This window comes from Scaptodrosophila lebanonensis, unplaced genomic scaffold (assembly GCF_003285725.1).
Source record: "Scaptodrosophila lebanonensis strain 11010-0011.00,11010-0021.00 unplaced genomic scaffold, SlebRS2 tig00000043-arrow-pilon, whole genome shotgun sequence".
In the NCBI taxonomy this organism is placed as follows: domain Eukaryota; kingdom Metazoa; phylum Arthropoda; class Insecta; order Diptera; family Drosophilidae; genus Scaptodrosophila; species Scaptodrosophila lebanonensis.
Window position 1 is genome coordinate 2,207,271 of NW_022060545.1, and position 20,030 is coordinate 2,227,300.

The following is a 20,030-nucleotide window of genomic DNA, read 5'->3' on the forward strand; positions in this document are numbered from 1 at the left end:
TGCTGCTCCATTCCACCTTCCCCTTGACTATGCCTGTGGTTACTGCCTCGCAAAATCAATGTGTGTGACGAAAAACCGACCGAAATAAATGTTGTGTGAAGGAATTTCGACTGTTTTTGTTTTCGGTGTTTTCGAAGTTGCTGCCTCCCTCCCTCCTTATTTTCATCTGACCAGCCTTCTTATTTGCTTGCCAGCTTGTTTGTACCGTCGACTTATTCAATGCCCTCGTCTTTCCATGAAATGAGAATGGGGAACAGAACCTTCTGCACAAAACAGGAACACAGACAAACATTGGGCGTTTTTGTTTTGTTGCTTATTGATTTAAGCTCAATGCATATACACTGGAAGAAAGAGGACACGCACTTAGGGTGCCTGCCATTTCAAGGAAAAAACAACGAATAATAAGGGGAAACTCATTACACGGTCGCGTATAATTATTAATGAGGGCGCCATTCCAAACAATTGCAAGAAGTTGGATAAAATTTTCAAAGCTTTTTGAAGCAAATAATATAATTCTTAATAATAATATTTTCTTTCGGAAAATCTCGTCCAATAACTACAAAATAATTTGGCCGTTCTTGAGATTATGTTTTTATTTAATGATATTTAAATGCAACTTATATTTTACTGTTTATTGTTATTTGTTACCTACATATCTTTCGTTATTTATAACTCTGATTGTGCATCATTATAAGAAATCGTAATTTGGCTAAAATAATGTTGATATCTAATTGATATGTTAAAGATTCAAGTAAGGTATTAGTAGTAACCATTCAAATAAGACATTTAGTTGAAAATAACGAATTAGGGTTGGAATTTAAAATAATATTTAACATATTTCTTTTTAAATTCTTTTTTACATATCTCTTTTAAATGCAGTGTACTTTATATACATATATACTTGTTTTCTTCGTTTTATTTAGACATTTTTTATTTAAAATTTATAAAAAATTAAGACAAAAGCTAAAAAAAAATACTCGATATGTTTGTGCATAAATAAGTAAATAAGGAAGGTATGGAGAGATTCAGGAACTGAAATTAATTCATTTGTACAGTTGTGACACGTTATTTCTTGCTGTGTATGCATTTTGTATGGACAGGAAATAGGTGTAAGTATTCTTTATGGCAACATTTCGTTATTATGCGTTTGGCCAGTCCGACTTTCGCATGCTCGACGGTGTTTTGTTGGCCCAAAAGCCGCAGCCCATTACATTTTCATGCAACAATTGCAACCATGACTGGCAGAAGCGGCAGAGGCAGAAACAGCAGCAGCAGAAGCAGCAGCCGCCGCAACAGAACCCATACGAGCGGAGCGAACCACAAGGCATGGAATGGATGTGGAATCATATGTTATGTGTTGTTCCATGTGAAGGGGAGGGGTAATGGCAATGGCAACTGCCAATGTTACTCTGACTGTTACAGCAAAATGCAAAATGCTAAAAATAAAAATAAAAAACAAAATCAAAACGAAAGCCAACAAAACAATGGAGGGGTGTTAGCGCAGCAGCAGTAACCGAACAGCCGAATAACAACAATTGCCACAGCAGTGGCCATGTGAAAAAGCAACAAACATACATACATACATACATATGTACATACCTAGTTGTAAATGTGTGTAAGTATGTATGTATGTGTGTGCATGCCCATGGATGGATACTCGCGCGCTAACAAAGAAACAAACAAAATGCCAAATGCACAAAGTATAAACAATTGACAGATTCATAAATATGCAATTTACTCCACTTTTTATTTCGCTGTGCTGCATTTCCTGTATGTCTCTCTCTCTCTCCCCATCCTCATCCCCCCTCTCCCTCTCTTGGTCACATCTCTACGTTGCTCTTTTGCCACACAGTGTAGACATTTGTGTGTGTGTGTGTGTGTGTGTGAGTGTGTATTTTGGTACTAAAATTACAAAACGCGGCCGCCGGGCAACCAAATGGCAACACATGCCCATAAATTAGCATTTAGAAAAAATACAAAATAAAAAATGAAACAAACAAGCAGCAGCAACAACAACAACAACAACAGCAACTACAGAGCCGCATGCAAAGAGAAATGTAATTCATGCCAAGCAACAAACAAATGGATAGATGGACGTACAGCGAACCGTACAAATGGACGTATAGACGAACGGACAAAGCAAGAAGAGTAGGAGGGAGAGTAAGAGTAAGATGGTGAGAGAGAGAGAGAGGGGGGCAGGGACAACCAACACAGCACACACAGAGAGAAAAAGCTTATGTAGATTTTGTCTAATTCGATTTGGTTTTGTTTTCTGTTTGGGAGTGAAAGAAACCAAAATAAATTGGACTTATGCAGCTGCAGCGGCAACAAAAACAACAACAACAACAACAGCTATAACGGCCAATTTGTGGCAAGTTTACGTTTGCCTGCTGCTTTCAAGATATGCACATAAGTCGGGTCAACTACAGAAACAACAACAACAACTACAACGACTACACTAACAATGACAACAACGCAAAACGCTCTGCGGTCAACATGGCCAATTTGACTGCGATTTGGTTGGTCTGGGCCGGACCATATAGCCAGACATGGACATAGCACTCATTTGTATAATTTAGCTTTAGCCCACTAAATGGCCTCCAAGTGCTATAAATACGCTTTTTATGAACATTTCAAGCGTTCAGCAGCTGGCAGAGAAAGTGGACGTCCAGTTGGCCAATTCAGCCTTTTAGGACTTGCGTCGTTTTCCCAGCAAATGGGCGGCTTATAATTTTAAAATGGGCTTTAATAGTACTTCCATGTATGCATGTATATACTCGCATGTAAATATAAATATGTACGAGTATGTATTTGGAGCTACTTGCCTACATAAGTGGTAGGTGAAAATTCATAAAATTTGGAATAGGCCATTACGAGTGCAACCTAAGGATTTATATACATACGATAACTACAAGTATATAAGCAAAGAACTGACTGCCGAACTGACACTTGAGTTGAACTTTAAGTTTCATTTTTAAGCTTAGTTGCTTCTTATCAGCAAAACCCATAGCCTGTCTGAAAAATGAAAATTAATTATTTTATTTTATTATAGCAACTCGTTTAATTGCTTATAAATAATAAGACTTATTCTATAACTTAAATTAAACTTATAGTTAAATACAAATACAACATAAACTATGTGTTTAGTTTTAATTACAATTTAACATTTATAATTTATATAAATCTGTTGGGAAGGTCAATAGGGTGCGACCTCTTCAGCCTCCTTCTCACTATTCTTAGGATACAAAGGAGGAAAATATAAATGAAATTCCAGCTCTGAAATCTGTGTACCTATCTCTGCCTCTCTAGATTTCTTGGTTTCTGTTTTTTTTAGTTTTTGCGCAAGCAATTCGTGTAAAAGCCGTTATAAAATATTGTGCATTTTTGAATTCCCCGCTATTTCGGGACATTTGGAAATAGAGCATTGATATGAAGGAGGATAGCATATTTCAAGGGATCACCTTTTGATTTTGTTTACCACGACTATACACTAAGTACTAGAAAATCGAAACACTGTAGTACATGATCTTGTACTTAAAAGGCAGAAAAAGGTGTGACCTCGCGCCAAGTTGTAGGTACATTGTATATGAAGAGTATAACAAGAAGATGGTTTAATGTTTCATTAATTTTTGGAATAATTATTACAAAAATCCCTATAATTATTTTTTAATGAAATTACCTTCACAGTAAAATTTGATCAGCTATATTGACTGCACAGAGTACAAATAAAAAGCAGCATTTGCTGGATTTTCATTTCGATTCGACTCAACCAAATCGAAATTGGAAAACAGAACTTATTCAGTGCCCCAACTAAGTATTTTTCACTGTGCCAGATCACCTCGAAAAGTTGCGAAATTTTCGATTTTGGGTCTCTTTTTTTTGCGACAGGGCGCGTCTCGCGCATTGTCATTAGAGCTGCGGCTGAAATATATTGTACGAGTACATACACATATAGCCAAATTTAATAATAGCGTAGAAAATGGCCAACGCCAACGCCAACGACAGAGAGCAAAAACCGCACCGAATTCTAAATAATGATAGCCACGCTGTGCTGGGCGCGCGCTCCACGCTTTCTGATTGCGAACCCGAACCCTAAGCGGAGAAGAAAAAAATTATTTGAAAAAATGAACAACCCAAAAAAAGTGCAAAGTAACGGCAACGGAAATTTCTTTTGTGCGGGTGCGCGCCAAATGCAAATTGCGAACACAATGCTCCAACGCCACATTTGGCCAAAATGTAATTTCGAGCATAATTTTGATGACTTTTTAATAAATCGCTGGCATCCACAACGGCACGCCACACCAACACATTTCAGTGCAAAGACCTTTTTATATGAAACGGAACTGTTAGATAAATTAAGTTCAAATCATAATCAGCATCTGGAAAACTTGTATGAGCCTCTACTTTCAATGCACAACTAGTTTTGTGGCTCCAGCTCTTAAAATATTCAAGCCAGACCAACAATCGAGCATGGCTGTAACGACTTTTCTCGTCCGCATCTCCATTTCAGTTCTTTATATTCTCGAAAGTCTTCGAGACTTGCGTATCGTACGCGTAAATCAACTATTGCAGGTTGGGTTAAATTTTTAAAATATAACTCTTTTATATTTTAGATGAACTTTAGGGCAGATATAGATATGCTTATTTCCAACGAAATTTGTGAACTTATTAAGATGTCACATGAGTCCCAATAGCTCGTATTGAAACGAAAGTAATAAATAAATTAAGAAAACAGAGTTTGGATCATCAACGTCATCTTTTCAGCACTCTAAAGTTAAGAGTCTAAACTATAAAATTTATTTGTAATTGAAAGTCGGTTTTCATCTTGAAAAAGTGTATCTCTTGTTTGGAAATCTTGAATCGCCTAGGAATTCCTTTCCCATTCCTTTCTCTTTTAATCACACAACAAATCATAGTTTTAACGATTATTTATAAATCAGTATCAGTGCAGAGTTCGGTTAATTATAAACGTGTACTTAGTAGGCGGAAACGAGTTGAGATTTTGTACAACAACTCAATTTATAGCCCATAATTTCTTCTAAAGATAGACATCGGTTAACCCGGTTGGACAAGTTGGACCATGAACAGAACGATTGAGCGGGAAACGGGAAGGACTGTCAATGACATTTTTAAATAAGCAGTGGATACTTTCTTTCCTTAATTCAGTTATTAAATTTTTGACGCCTCCTTTACATCCTCAAATCCGAAGCTACGTATATTTAGGATTACTCCTAGTCCTTCACTAAATGGAACTAGACTGTGCGTTCCACCTACTTCATGGCAAATCCGATCCACTCGAGAGCAAATCTCACACATTTGTCAGCTGAGCTAATGCGCATGGATTGGCTTCGGATTGGACGCTGCCTGAAGTCGAGTTCGGGAAGTCTGTCTGCTGGTTGTGGGAATACTTTGCTTCTGCTTGATTGGCAACGGAAGCTGCCTAATAACCAGTGTCTGCCGAGGCAGCAACAGTAAAAGCAACTCTGTCTATGAATCATACGCAGCTTTGACATTTATGGCCTCAATTTATTTGATAAATTTCACACGCACGTTATCAATTGCCAACGCCCATCCGCCCATCCGCCCATCCGCCCTTCCCTCTGCTCCCGCTCCCGCTTCCCACACTTCCTGCTCATCCTGAGCATCCGGCTCTCGCATTTCACCATTCGCTGTTCGCCCAGTTATGGCAATAAATATTGACGGATTAGTGCGCTTATGAGTGGCAAGGACTCGATAGCATTGGGCCAAAAAAAAAAAAACGACGGGAAAAAAACTATTGGTTGGGTTGTCAGTGGGCGGGCTGGTTTGCAGGATAAACTGTAATAATGGGCATTATTATTTATTTTTATTTACGCTTGCTCTTCTGCTGCCTGTCAGAGGGGTGTGTGTGTGTGTCTGTGTGTATCTGTGTGTGTTTGTGCTGGCGCATCAATTTTAATAAAATATCGATAGCCGGTTATTGATAACCGTGGCGAAAGTCATTTTATTGGCCGCTGCCGCTCAAGGAACCGCCAACATCCTACCGCCTGATGCTGCAACTGACAACTGCCAGTGGCTCGCAAACTGCTAGGTTGCTGAATGGGGTGTGGGCTGTGGGGTAGGGGGTATGGGGTATGGGCTCTCGCTTTGATAAATTTCCACTTATCTGCCATACTTATGCTGCATATTTATCAATTGGTTTATTTTACGCCTCCAAGTGCTGTGTTTGGCAGGCAATATTGAAAGCGACATACAGACGGATAAACGCACTTAAATGATTCTCCGATTACACCATTTGATGTAATAATTTTAGCTTAAGAATAATATCGGATTTTGGAAACCCTCAATTATAATATATAGAAACTATTAAGCCGATAGTACGTGTAATAGAATTAAAATTATAATCTCTTATTCACGACCTGAGATTAAAACTCACAAGATAAAAGAAAGTAAAAGAGAGAACGCTGTATGGATTGAAATATACTATATAATAATACTATAATATATTTTACATACTTTGCACAAACCTAATATACCCAGGTATATACAGGGTGTAAAAACGATCCTTTGAAATATAAATTTGGAGGAGAAATCTTCAGATGTTTAGTTTCTACAATGCTGCAACCTTATTCTCTTAAAGATCTAATTTTTATTCTTTTAAACTTAAACCTTTAATACTCTAGGCAATGTACAGCTATAGAATATTGGATCAATGGATTAATTGGTAGAACAGTTCTTTTTTTAAGCAAATATGCAAAAGAAGTATAAATTTGTTGTGCAATTTATGGAGTTATTGGATGATATGTTGTAGCAAATAGTGAGATGACTTATGAGTTGAAATCTTTCTTTTAAAATCCCAGTACAGATGGGAAAAAATATATTATACTTAGCAGGGAGACCAGAAATATGAGCACTGATTTATGAAGCTGAAACAGTTTTTTTAAATGGACCTTCTAACTTATTCGTCCAACATTCTAAAACGTATCTGCAACAAGTTTTTGGCTCTATTAAGTTAAAGTTTCAATTTAAAAGAGACGAGATCCAATAAATTGCAAAGTAAAAGAACACATAGGAATTAATAAGGGAGCGTGTGTATTACACTTGAAAAAAAATTTAATACCTCCATCTAAAAGCTAGCTATTTGATCAGAAGTTCCATATCGTAATCAACGCCATACAGACAAAAACTGCAAATCTCCGGGCAACTACAGTTGGAGCCGCGCACGGACAGTAGTGCAGACACAAGTCACATCTACGTAGAGCTCTCTTATCAGTATCAGACCATTGAGGACCAACAACCATTTGGCAGCCTGATTTCTGCGACCACAAGCAGCAAAAGGTTTTCAAATTTTCTGCAAAGATATACATTGAATGTGTCTAGATATTGGCAGCATTAATATATAGAACACGCACTTATCCTGAAATCGTCGGGTGTACAACTCCCCAACCCACTTTGATGAGGCGCTGATGTGTCAGTTGACACTGCCTCTAAATCATCGGCTGAGCACTTAAATCCGCTCGTTGCATTCGGAAGAAGTCCACAATTTTGACAAAGTCCGCAATGGATATAGTCCTTTATTTTATCTGCTGAACATATCCGGACTATAATTATGGCTACATATATGTAATGGTATAGTGTCAAATACATTTTCGATATTATAAAACCAAAAAAAGCAATAAGCTAGAGTGAAAAAGGGGCCGTGGCCTACTTTTTACCTTCACATATAAAAGTGAAGAAAAGATATCTTCAAATATCTTCTTCTTTTTTTCAATTCGGCAAAAGTTTGAGAAACTGCAATTAAAATAATAAACTTTAATTTAAGCTTTCAAGCATGCAGATCCAAAATTTACTTTCAGTAATTTCAATAATTCATAACATTCAACATTTTTTTTCAAATTGTTCTTTAAATTTTCTTTATACTTGTATATATGTATATATATGTCGGACAGAAAAACCAAAGAACAAACCATCAATACTACATAAAATACATATTGCTTAACGTACTGAAATCGTAAATTAATTTTAAGCAGAGAATAGATTTTTAAAGGAGGTGTAATTTTCTTAATGCTTCATTTAAAAAATAATTTATGCATGTGATCAATGAAAAAACTTCAACAAATCCAACGCAGATCCATTTTAAGGCGAAATAGTGCTTCATAATAATGAACGTGTGGTCGACTTTATATGGAAAATTTTAGCTATTTAATCCTATCCTACAATTTTTCTTCTCTCTAAGTTCCACCTCCAAACAAGGCGAGTGCATTTAATCTTAAAAGAAGATATCAGTCTGAAAAATTCTTAACTTATTCCCTTATGAATATTGGGCAATTCTTTAATAGTTTTCATGAATAAATGAAAACATTGTTACGTGTAGTTGCTTTATCGAGATGGGCTCGACGGCTCCCACAAATTCAAATGCTCGTCTGTCGAAATTTAATTTACGTGCATGCTACATTGGCATAAATATAGTACGAGTATTTACAAACGATGTTATCGCCAAAATCTAAATCCTCAAAATTAATTACGTGCATTGCACGCACGTCTGATCCGATGTCGATGTCGATGTCGATGTCTATGCCCCCCATTCCGCATTTATGGCATGGAGCAGTGTGTGATTTTTTCTTTAGAAAACAACTTGTATAAAAGGCGATGCTAGAGCAGCGATAGGCGCAACCATAGCCCAGCCGAGTCGATGGGTATAGAAAAATATGAGATAGCCATGGCAAAATAAAAACAAATACATAAGAACACACCCAACAAAACTTGACGGATACGGCCTGGTTCGGTTCGGCTCGGTTCCGTTCGACTCGCTTATGCCGATGCACGTTCAGCACCGCCCGCATCAAGATGGACGAGTGCTAGTATGTGTGTGTGTGTGTGTGTATTTTTGTGTCGAAGTGTGACTATGTCGAGCCACTTAACACTGCTTAGGTACACTTTAGAGCTGTGCGTGAGTGCACGTGATTGCAAAAAGCGTTAAAAACCAAATGCATTTGAAAAATAAATCATTTAAAAATTTTCAAAAATTTGAAAATAATGGGAAATGTATTGTAAAATGAAGTATTAAGCAGAACATGATTAGATCAGATAATTTTTTTATTAGCAGAGTGTTTTTATTTAAAAGTGTTCATCGTGCACAATCATTTGATTGGTTAAATAAACTTGACAATGATTTATTTCATTTATGATGAGGTTTTAGAATCCGGTTAGTCCCAGGGGAGGTGCAGAGAATGCGTCCTGAGCAGCCTCCTGGTCTGTTCGCAGATCAGATAATGCAAGAGGCAATGACGTTGTTAGGAATATGATTCGAAAATAAAGTTAATGATAAATTAGACATATCTTTTATCACAAGTAGATGGAAAAATCGTAAACAAATTGAGATATAGTTCGAATGGATGAGCCGTGAAAACATAGAGCCCTCTTTTATTTCCCAATCCATTTGAAACAATGCTTCAATACTTTGAAATACTTTAATACACATGCCTTTTAAAAAACCAATATACAAGGATATATTTGTAATATATTCGTTAAACAGAACTGAAATTGAGATGAAATGGTATACTAATTAAATACATTAGTGGAACTGAAAGATTGAATGATACACTGCTCGATAAAGTGTTAGCAAGTATATTTTTTGTCACGCGCACATCTCTAGGGGACACTGCAAAACAAGAGTGCGGGGCATGAGTAGCTCGACAGCTCTTCATGGACGTACTTAGACGGTGTTGTCGCATATGAATGTAAATTTTCAAAATATAATTGGCCTAATAATTTACCTTGTTTCTTGCTCGATGTTGTGCGCGGGCATACATCAGACACGCACGGGCTAATGCGGCAAAAGAGGCCTTCTTCTTCTTCTCCATCTCCATCTCCTACTCCTTGCTGTTGTTTCGGCTCGGCTTACGATTTTTATCAGTTTGTTTTATTTTGTGTTTGACTAACGCACCCAATTTTTTTCTACGGAATATGGGTGTAGCCCCAAATGATTACCCAATGTGGCCCACACAGTAACACACACATGCACGGACCAAGTTTGGCCCGAAACGAGCCCAAAACTAACAGCAAACAAACAAACGACGACGACGACGACGACGACGTCGACGACCATACAAGCTCTGCATTAACCAGTCCGTGCCATTTGTTTGCTGAACTTTGATATCTTTCAGTTGGTTACATTAGCTGTAAATTACTTGGCCAATGCCTGAACTTTGCCATTTGGCTCTGGGTTTGGGTTTGGGTCTGGTTGGTCCGGTCCGGTCCAGTCCGGTTCAGTTGTATTGGACTGAATAGAAGGAGAATGTTAGCACTGTACCGATTAGAAGTAACCACGCTGAGGCAAATGCGCAGATGACAATCCATTACGACATACATAGGAGGATATGTAGTCTCAGTTGACTTGTAATTTGCTTTGAATAACACACATGTCTCCTTCGATCGCGATAAGCCTAAGGGATATGCTCGAAATACCGATGATCCCAAGCAGCGCTGTGATTAATCGGAAATAGCTAAACAAATGGAACTGCAGACATTTATTTAAAGTCACGATTACCTAAGAAAACCCTTTTTTTTTTCAAAGTATATCAATGGGTCTTTAAGCTGTTAATATTTAGTTAAAAGATGCTCTAGAATGGAAGCAAAGCTTAATACAAAGCGAATGCATTGTAGAAACAACATTTGTAAAATTATTTGGAGTGTTAGGGACCCATAAGTAGATGATGACTGATTGAGGATATAATTTGCTGAATTTATTTTTAAATAAAAAATTTATTGAAATAAATTTTCAAGCTGGATAACTTTTAAAGCTATAAATAGGGTGAAAAGGGTGAAAAGTGTGTACAATAATTTACCCAGATCTGGTTGAGTTTCCTTGACACTTTGTGACAAGTTTCTTTATTAATAGCAGAGCTCCAAGTAACCTCTGTGCATCAATTCAACTAATTATTATTAACAAAAGATATTCTGTCGTTTAATACATTCGTATATAGACACTATTTAGTATTATTGTAGTCCGGTTCTAGGCAACACTCAATTCGATCAGTAATCTTCATTGCTTACTAACCACAACGCTCGTTCCAAATGGCTGTCAATGTGAAGCACTCTTCCAAGACAAAGCCAAAGGCCCGCTCCAAGGCAACACCGGTGCCCCTGAGCAGCTTTCTGGCCAGCAACTGTGCCGAGCAGAGCCAAACCGACACCATTCAGGTGACGAAGGTGTTGCGCACCGATCTGGATCACGAGGCACAGGAGGTGGCCAAGACATATGAGCTCCCCACGGCTCCGAGAGCGGTGCGAGCGCTGGAGTGCGACCAGAATATTCCGCTGAGGCCTCCATATGTGGCTTTCATCAACAACCTGCCGTTCGATGCAGGTGAGCAGGAGGTGCGTCAGCTGTTCAGTCATCATGGCATTCGCTCCTTGCGTCTGCCCCGCGACGATCGCTCCCATCGGCGCACACGTGGCTTTGCCTACGTGGAGTTGGAAACGCGAGAAGAACTAATCGCTTTGCTCAAAGAGGACGAGCCCATTTGCCGCGGACGCCGTTTGCGCATTGAGGTCTCCAATGAGAACGAGCGGGCCAGGTACACGGGAGGTGGCGTTGAAGCCGGAGACAGCCGTTGGAGCCAGCGTCCTTCTAGCGCTGGTGATGGCCCTCCACTGATTAGGAAACTAAGCTCAGAGCTTGATCATGATGTGACCATAGATACGGGCAGTGAGACACAATTTCCCATGCTGAAGTCCAAGACACACCAATTGGAGCTAGATACACCAGGATCCGCCACAGAGCTTCTACCACCAAGCAGCGAGGAGCCACTCAGCGAGGAGGAGCTCCAAGAACGCATGCACCTGCGTCTACAGAAACTGGCGGAGTTCGAGAACGCGCAGTCCTCCCAAAACTCCGACGAAGTGGACGATGCCTATCAGTGCTGGCGCGATTTCTGGCAAGATAGTCAAAGTCATTAGTTTTTTAACACATGCACATACTCGTATACCCACAAAAAAAGGGAGCCCTCGCATGCAGCTACGACTATAAGCGGTCGAATGCCATTAGGCAGGCTCAAAGGACAGACATTTAAACTTGGCTAATGACATTACATCCGTCGTAGAGTGCATGCAATCGGCCAATCCATCAGCAATTAAAAATAAATAAAAATTTTGGTTGAAAGCCTTGGCTTTTTATTTCTTAATATTGTGTACCCAAGGGTGGGGGCTCTGGTTGTCTCAGTGGATCCCTAAAAAAAGAAATGCTTTACACATCTTCTCAGAATGTCAATAAGCCATTAAAAAATTAAAAATTAAAAAAGGAGGCTTAGCATACCCCACAAAGAATATATATTCTTGATCAGGATGACAAGCCGTCTGTCCGTCTGTCTGTCTGTCCGTCTGTCTGTCTGTATGAACGCAAGAATCTCAGAAAGTATAAGAGCTAGAATAACAAAACTTGGTATCCAGATTCCCGTAAGCCCAAGAAAGGGCTGTTTGATCATTTTTTCCGATAAAACGGCAAATCAATCAACTTAATATTTACTCAACATTCTGGCTGGATACCTTCTGGCTGTTGGACTTCCTTTTCTCTCGGTGCATACAGAGTACCTATAATTAGAGTAGGTATCTCGAATCTGATTAAGGCATTGAAAGCAAATATAGTTTACTGGTATTAACTCTCGTTTTTTATACAAGTAATGCAATTAGGCGGTAACATTTGTCCTTTCGCTCTGGTTCTGTATCTACTAATTGTCTGATTAAGTCCATCGATACGAGATAGACGAATGACAGTCTGGCACTTTAATAAAAATCATTCGGAACCTGTCAACAACAATGGCTAAAGATCTGCGTTAATATGACAAATGAATTAATTTCAACTGATTTATTAACGTGGCGATACTGGCCGATCGATGGGGCTGCCGGCCAGCCATGGTTAACACCCAAAACCAACAAAAAACCGGTAAACATACGCCAATTAGCCGACCAATTAGCGCAATTAAATACATACTCGTAAGTACAAAACACGGTCACTGAAACAAGCGGGAACCAAAAGCCAGACCCCGGCAACAGCTGTCCGGAGAGGAGAAAGAGAGAGAGAGAGAGAGAGGGAGGAACGGGAGAGAGAGTGACAGACACGTTAATGAAATTAACGTAGCGTGGTTAATAGTTTGCTAAATTTGGGAACATTATTCCCATATACTATACGTATGAGTATAGTATATTGGTCGTCCGAGTATTTGTTTTCTTGTTTGCCGTTTGTTTTAGTATTTTATTTATTTACTTTTTTATTGTACGTATTTTTTATGTTGATGTTAATTTTCTTTGCAATTAATCAGATAGCCAGACGAGACGGCACTGTTTGGTGGCACGATTTTGGTCCGCGGAAATTTACTCATAACGCCAAGTAGTACACATGTTAGTATGCGTGAGTGAGTTAAACGCGGTTAATTGTAAAAAAGCGGAAAATTTGAATTGCTTTATTTAGAAAGTTATTTAGCGACTTCATTATTCGGTAAACAAAGAATAATTACATATGTATATTTCCTGGCCTGTTAGGTGTTTTTAAAGTGAAAAATGAAAGGCTCCCTTTAATTCGAAGGCTTTCAATTTTTATAAGTTTAAATATAATTTTACAGATACCTGGATAATCAGACAACATAATATTGTATTACTTAGAACTCTTCCTCGCCTCTCTGAAAGTATCTATATTCAGCTACCTCCGAATCATCGTCCATATCGAGTCAGATAATTTCATTAAAATAAAATCGATATAGAATAAATATATTTATAATTCTTTTAGCCATGTTCGAGGCCCTAGCTTAGCCCTAATAATGGGTGAAGAATTATATAATTTTTTTGGGCAATGAGTTGTAATTCGACGAATATTATTATTAAATATTTATTTCTTCAAACGCCATTGAAGACAACTCCATCCATAATGTTGCAATTTTGAAAAGAAATTAAGGCGGACAAAAAAAAAAAAAGAAAAAGAGCCCGAAAGAAAGAAAAAAAGAAAAAAAGAAACAAAGTAAAAGACGTTTACCAAAAAAAGTAAAAGACGTTTCCCATAAGCATATTTTTGTTTGATTTTGTTTCTTTGTATTTATGTACAATAAGGACTCTTGAGTAATACACTCAAGCATTTTATTTCCCCATCCGGCTTGCTTCGATCCAAACACATTTATAAAAGACTTAATAACTTGAAAGCATTTTCAGGATATACAAGTACAATTGAAGGCAGTGGAGTGCTCGCAAAAGCTAAAAATATATATGTAGAGAAATAATTCTGGCAATTCTGATTGTCGATGTTTTGCTCAACCTCGCGATTAAAACAAAAAGTATGAGTTCTCTATATGAAGTATGAAGAGCACAGTGCTCTGAATTCAAGCTTCAACATTTTACAGTACACACCGTGTTTTTTCTTTTGCACCGAATGACATTTTCAATTGACTTCATCCTATGCCACAAATGTCTGGGAGTAGACCCATAACCCGTGACCGGGGGCTTCAGCTCCTAACTAACTCCATGGCTGGGACTGGGACTGCGACTGAGGCTGAGGCTGTATGGTGTTTGAAAGCGCCATGTTGTGTCATTTCCATTGCCAATTTCCGGCAAGTGAAATCCATTTTGCTGCTGCTGGCCGTTGGCGTAAATTGAAATTAAAATCAAATGGAAAAGTGTCGTATAGCTCCCAAACATATCTAAATGTACATATACTAGGTCCTGGCACGTCTGCCGGCTGCGTCAGTTTATGCAACATTTTAGCAATTATATTCGCGTTCGCCGACATTACAACAGCAATTACACGCAGGAGCAGCCACCGCGTGTGCGTCTCTCCGGTTCGAATCGGGTCGGGCATCCTTGCTGACGCAGGACCCGTCGCCGTCACCATCACCTCAACCATTACCATCGCAGTCATCGTCGCCGTCACGTGGAACAGCAACGTGCCCAACTGACGCACAGCCGAACTGACGGATGACAGTCGACGCGCTGTCATAGGCAGGCGGTCTGTCGGCTCTGCCTGGTTGGCTGACTCCCTTGACAGGACATGGAGGACGAAAAAAAAAAATGAAATGAAATAAATGTATAAAAGCAATAACCAACCGACATTACATAAAAATCTACTTGGTCATAATGCGTGTGTATGTGCGCTACGTGGGCCTATTTAGGGTGTGTATGTGTGTGTATGTCTGTGTGTGTGTGTGTGTGTGTGCTTGTGTGTGTGTAGAATATGGCCGACACTTCCGTTCGACATGTTGCACATGTTGCTCCCGTTTCCGCTCCGCCCGGCCGTGTGCCAGCCACTCACATAAAATACAATATACAAGATTGTTTTTCATTTTTTTTTTTTCGTTTTTGTTTTTGCTCCGCCTATGTTGTTGTTGTTATTGCCGTTTTGTTGTTGTTGGTCACGCATAGCGCTCCTGCCGCTTGCTGTTTTTATTGCCATCGCTTCCTGTCGTTCGCTTGTTTCATAATTAATATCCTTTCACACATTATTATGACGGAAATGTGTGGTTCGTTTTCTTCATTTTTTTTTTTTTTTGTGTGTACCAAGTGTACATACACAACTATTTTGTACATAAACTTGTATATACAAGTATACATATGTATATATAGTCTTCCATTAAACGAGTATTTATGTTTAAGCGCAAATATTTAATTTTATTTTCTTAATATAAGCTAAGTTTTACAGCGATATCAACTTTTATTTTGAATTCGCGCTTTCCTCCACATGCAACAATTTTTCAATTTAATTTATCAGATATTGAAATATGTAATCTTTTGTGAGAACTGGCAGGTAGATTTACTTTAAATTATAAATGTTATAACTTATTAAAAATTGTGATAGGATATAGGAAAGATTCTGTATTGTTCTTATACTTTGGCTCAAATGTACATTTGTTCTTAAAACGTTTATCCAACTCAGCTCAATACGTTTATGTAGTCCCCTACGATATTCAAGACTGGTCTGTTGTGTGTTTCGGATCTCTATTCTAAAAAAAATTGTGTGCACTTGATAGTTAGGTATTGAGATGTCTTATTAATGTTTGGTAAGCATTATAGTCCCTTAACATTGGGTGGGAATTGCTTTTTTCGGATTTAAAGAATATCATTTCAAATTTCGGTGTTTAATCTGTGTCCGTACATCTAATTTGCATCTGCTCATCCATGTTTACCATTCGGAATGCTAGTTAGATGTGACATTGTCCGATATGACGAAAAAAAAAAAATACAGAAGCTTTCTTATTCCAATAACGAACAAGTTTTGCATACTACATATTTATTAATTACTCTTTATACAAGCATTACATATGTAGTTTCTTTCTAATAGGTCTGAAACTTTAAATATGGAGTGACATCGGTCTACAATTATGAATGTAGAGAACCTACCTCCCAAATGATAATATAACCCGTGTAATACAGGGTGCGCCATCTTTTATGTCGGTATGTAAATATTTAATAACTTTGTCATTAGTGAACCGATTGACATGAGTAGACCAGTGTTGAAAAATTAGTCTGAAGAAATTGTACAGAACCTAATTAAATAAAAATATCTCATACATGAAAATCGGTTGTTTAGTTTCAAAGATATTCAATGTTTACATACCGACATAAAAGATGGCGCACCCTCTATATATATTTAAAATATCTAAAAACCTTATGCTTTTCAAGTATAACGACCCCAAGTGATTATTATTGAAACAAAAAAGTCTCACTAATTAATTAGAATTAATTTTGTAACGTTAACTATAATTTGGCATCAAAAAGACATAAGAGTTGGGTTCGTCAGCTACTCATACATTTCATGGGAAAGGTAATAATTTACCACAAGCATGTCCATGAGCAGGGGGCTCGCAGGCAACTTCCTAGATGACTCACAAGCTCCATTACGCACCGAAGTTTCCATTAGGATTAGAATTTAATTTCATATTTATGGTACACCAAAGATATTTAAAACGGGCCCCATTCGCCGTTAGCCGGCCTACACGCATGTCCCTGCCAAGGATGACGCATAACTTAATGCCAAAGGAAGTGGTGAGCAGAGTGCTCGGCATGGATGTGACAGACATATCGCCTGAGCAAGCAAACGGAACGCATGAGTGGCATTTTCGCGTCATTTCCATATGCGAGTTGCTGTTGCCGTTGTGGTTACCGCTTTTGCGTGTTGCGTGCAATTTGCGTGTAATTTTCAGCGCCTGACGAGGACGGCGGCAGGACGCAGGGCGGCAGGACGGCAGGACGCGGCATAATTTGCGCGCACTTCACTTAAAACTATGCGAGGCAGCTTGACGGCACCGCACTCGGAAATGCTTTTGTTTCGCTTTTAAATTTCTTCTCTTAAATGAAAATGAAAAATGTGGAAATGCAAATTTCAGAACGCTCCCTCCCTTTGAATGTACCTTTTCTGATCCAAAATAGAACTGCACTGAAAGTTCGAGCTTAAAACATTTTCAAATTACAAACTTCAACTGCATCAGTCACGAAGGTAACGTGAAAAAGTCCACAAAAATTCTTTGAAAGCAGCTTTATACTTGTATTAAGTACTTAGTTTTTCTGCGAGTGTACTGCACCAACTGTACTCAGTGCGTGAGCGTGTGTGTGTGTGTATGTGTGCGAGTTCTGTGTCATCGGACGGACATGTGGCATAAATCATGAGCGCAAACCAACAAAGTGCGTCGCAGCCAAAACGCCAAAGTGAAATGCGTAATTCATGCTGGGCAGGACGCAGCATGGTGGTGGCTTCCACAGCAAACTGTACCGCCAAAGCCTGCACTTTTCCGCCGAAAAAATGAAATGGAATGAAATGAAATGAAAGAAAAGTAGAAAAAGCCATTGGAAAACGCACCACTTTGATGTTCAGGCTAAGACGCAAAAGAGGAAACTGCGTTGTCTTTTGTTATGCCCTGTACAACCCCCTCTGGCATCGACTTGCCAGCAACCCCCAAGATGTCTAGCTGCCGTCCTTGCTGCCAGCTCGTCCTTGGGCAGGAGCATAAGCACAAGCACGAGCACAAAACACATCTCAAGCGCAACAGTCTTTGTGATGGGCTACAGTCTCACGCTGGATTTTGGTTGCTATTCGATTTTATCGGGCTTGTCGAAGCTGCCTTCGCTTTCCTGCTCCTGTAATCCTGCGCTTGGGCGGCTTTAAATTCAATCAAAAGCAAGCTGCCACGGCAAAGGCAACACCAACAACAACACCAACGACAACGACAGTCGAAAACTTTTCAACTAAGGGCGAATATTTCTAGGTGCACGATAAAAAGGAGATTCAGGCAGGCAAGGGAGCGATGAGATAACGCTTAAGTTCCTTTTGATCATGTGTTCGGTATAAGCGGCATATGCAAATGTCTGTGCAACTGAAAGGCTTACTCAGTTTTGTATCTACTTAGCAACCTATCCCTGGGCGAGACAAACAAACAGTGCAATCAATAGCATAGGTGGAAATTTCAAATGCGAGTTCTTGGAAATGAATATGTTCTAGAAATTGGAGCTATAACGACGCTCTTCAAATTAAATTAGTATCCTGCAGTTTTCTGAAATGATGTGAGAGTTTAATATATTATTTTTGTTATTGGTTCGAGTATGAAAGACCCATTATATAACGATGAATACTTGCCTGTTGGAGTTAATTGAGTTCCTCTGTATACTTTAAGTTTTTCTTTTGTATCGTTTCCGAAGAAAATTGGAAGGTAAATTTAATAAATGTCCATTCACCTCGGCTATATATGAATAGCACAAAACTAGTCCCTGAAAAAAACTACTTGGGTAAATATGGTATTAGAAATCACCTCTTACACTAATGCAAGTTTTCGGTAGAAGTTTCGGATGCTATTACCTAGGGATAGCTGGAATCCGAATTGTTGTATGCTGGATTTGTAGAAATTGTAGCGTTTTTAACGTGTCTATATCAATTTGTCTATATATGGGTTGAGAGATGCCTTTTTAACCTTTTTTGTTGTTATCAAATAAATTTTTAGAGATAGAGATGGGGAGCGAGAACGAACGGGAGAAAACGAGAGATCGATAAGGACCATAAATTTGAAAAGGAAACTGACCCAAGGTGGAATTAGATTGGAGGATAGTCAAGAACCTATAAAATCGAGGCATATAAGTTTAATTCTTTTAATTATAACTATGTGAGTATTCTAGATATCTTGAAAATACTTGTATAGGTATAGGATATATAGGAATAGTTTAAATTATTCAATTGGTTTTAATGAGTATTCTAGATATCTTGAAAATACTGGTATAGGTATAGGAAATATAGGAATAGTTCAAATTATTCAATTGGTTTTGATGACAATTCTAGATACAATAACCACTTTCTATCTTGAAAGTATAGAAATAGGAAATATAGGAATAGTTTGAATTATTCAATTGGTTTTGATGAGGATTCTAGATACCATTTGAAAATAAGGTCAAAACTTGCGTGAATGGGTTTTATTTTTAAATACTTTCTATTAATATACTTGTACTTACATATATGTACATAAATAGGTTAAAATTTTTATACCCTGTACCCGTAAGGTAAAAAGGGTATATTAGGTTTGTGCAAAGTATGTAACATGCAGATGGAAGCATCTCCGACCCCATAAAGTATATATATTCTGAATCAGCAGTACAACCCACCAAACTTCTTCCTCTATTTACTTCTGCTATGGACGCATATAACTCAGTGACGGAAGTTTAACTGGGTACAGGGTATTACACTGTCGGGCTTGCTCGACTGTAGCGTTCTCTCTTGTTTTACATAACAAGAACTAATCGATTGCTGTAGTAAATTCAAAAGCCTAATTTCATGACCATATCGAAGCGTAGAATTCTTAATTGGTTCCCCCATATAACTGGGGACAGTATTGACTGTAGCATTAGCTATAGGTCTTCATATACCGTTAAAGCATGAGTCGCGACTTTTGGCTGCTGTTGGGTCTGGTTCTGTCTGGCTTGCTCTTGGAGAAAACGGACTCTTCCAGCTCCAGTACGTCAGAAGAGGAAAAACGCTAAGCAATCTGTTTATAAATATTGATCAATAAACTGAGCCTTGCACTCAAACTGTCCAA

The 20,030-nt window shown here is 38.4% G+C and overlaps 2 protein-coding genes and 1 long non-coding RNA gene across 3 annotated transcripts in view; 2 read left to right on the forward strand and 1 right to left on the reverse strand.

Moving 5' to 3' along the window:
* The window catches only part of LOC115623083 (cellular tumor antigen p53-like), a 194,143-nt gene that overhangs the window by 15,767 nt on the left and 158,346 nt on the right, over nt 1-20,030 (forward strand). The window lies entirely within an intron of this gene.
* On the reverse strand, nt 7,055-7,549 carry LOC115623100. Its single transcript, XR_003995374.1, has 2 exons — nt 7,392-7,549; nt 7,055-7,330 (listed from the first exon to the last, which is right to left on the reverse strand). It is a non-coding gene; the product is annotated as an uncharacterized LOC115623100 (long non-coding RNA).
* Nucleotides 10,986-12,142, forward strand: LOC115623091. Its single transcript, XM_030517298.1, has one exon. The coding sequence runs from the start codon at nt 11,056-11,058 to the stop codon at nt 11,938-11,940; it is 885 nt and encodes a 294-aa protein (XP_030373158.1). The 5' UTR covers nt 10,986-11,055; the 3' UTR covers nt 11,941-12,142.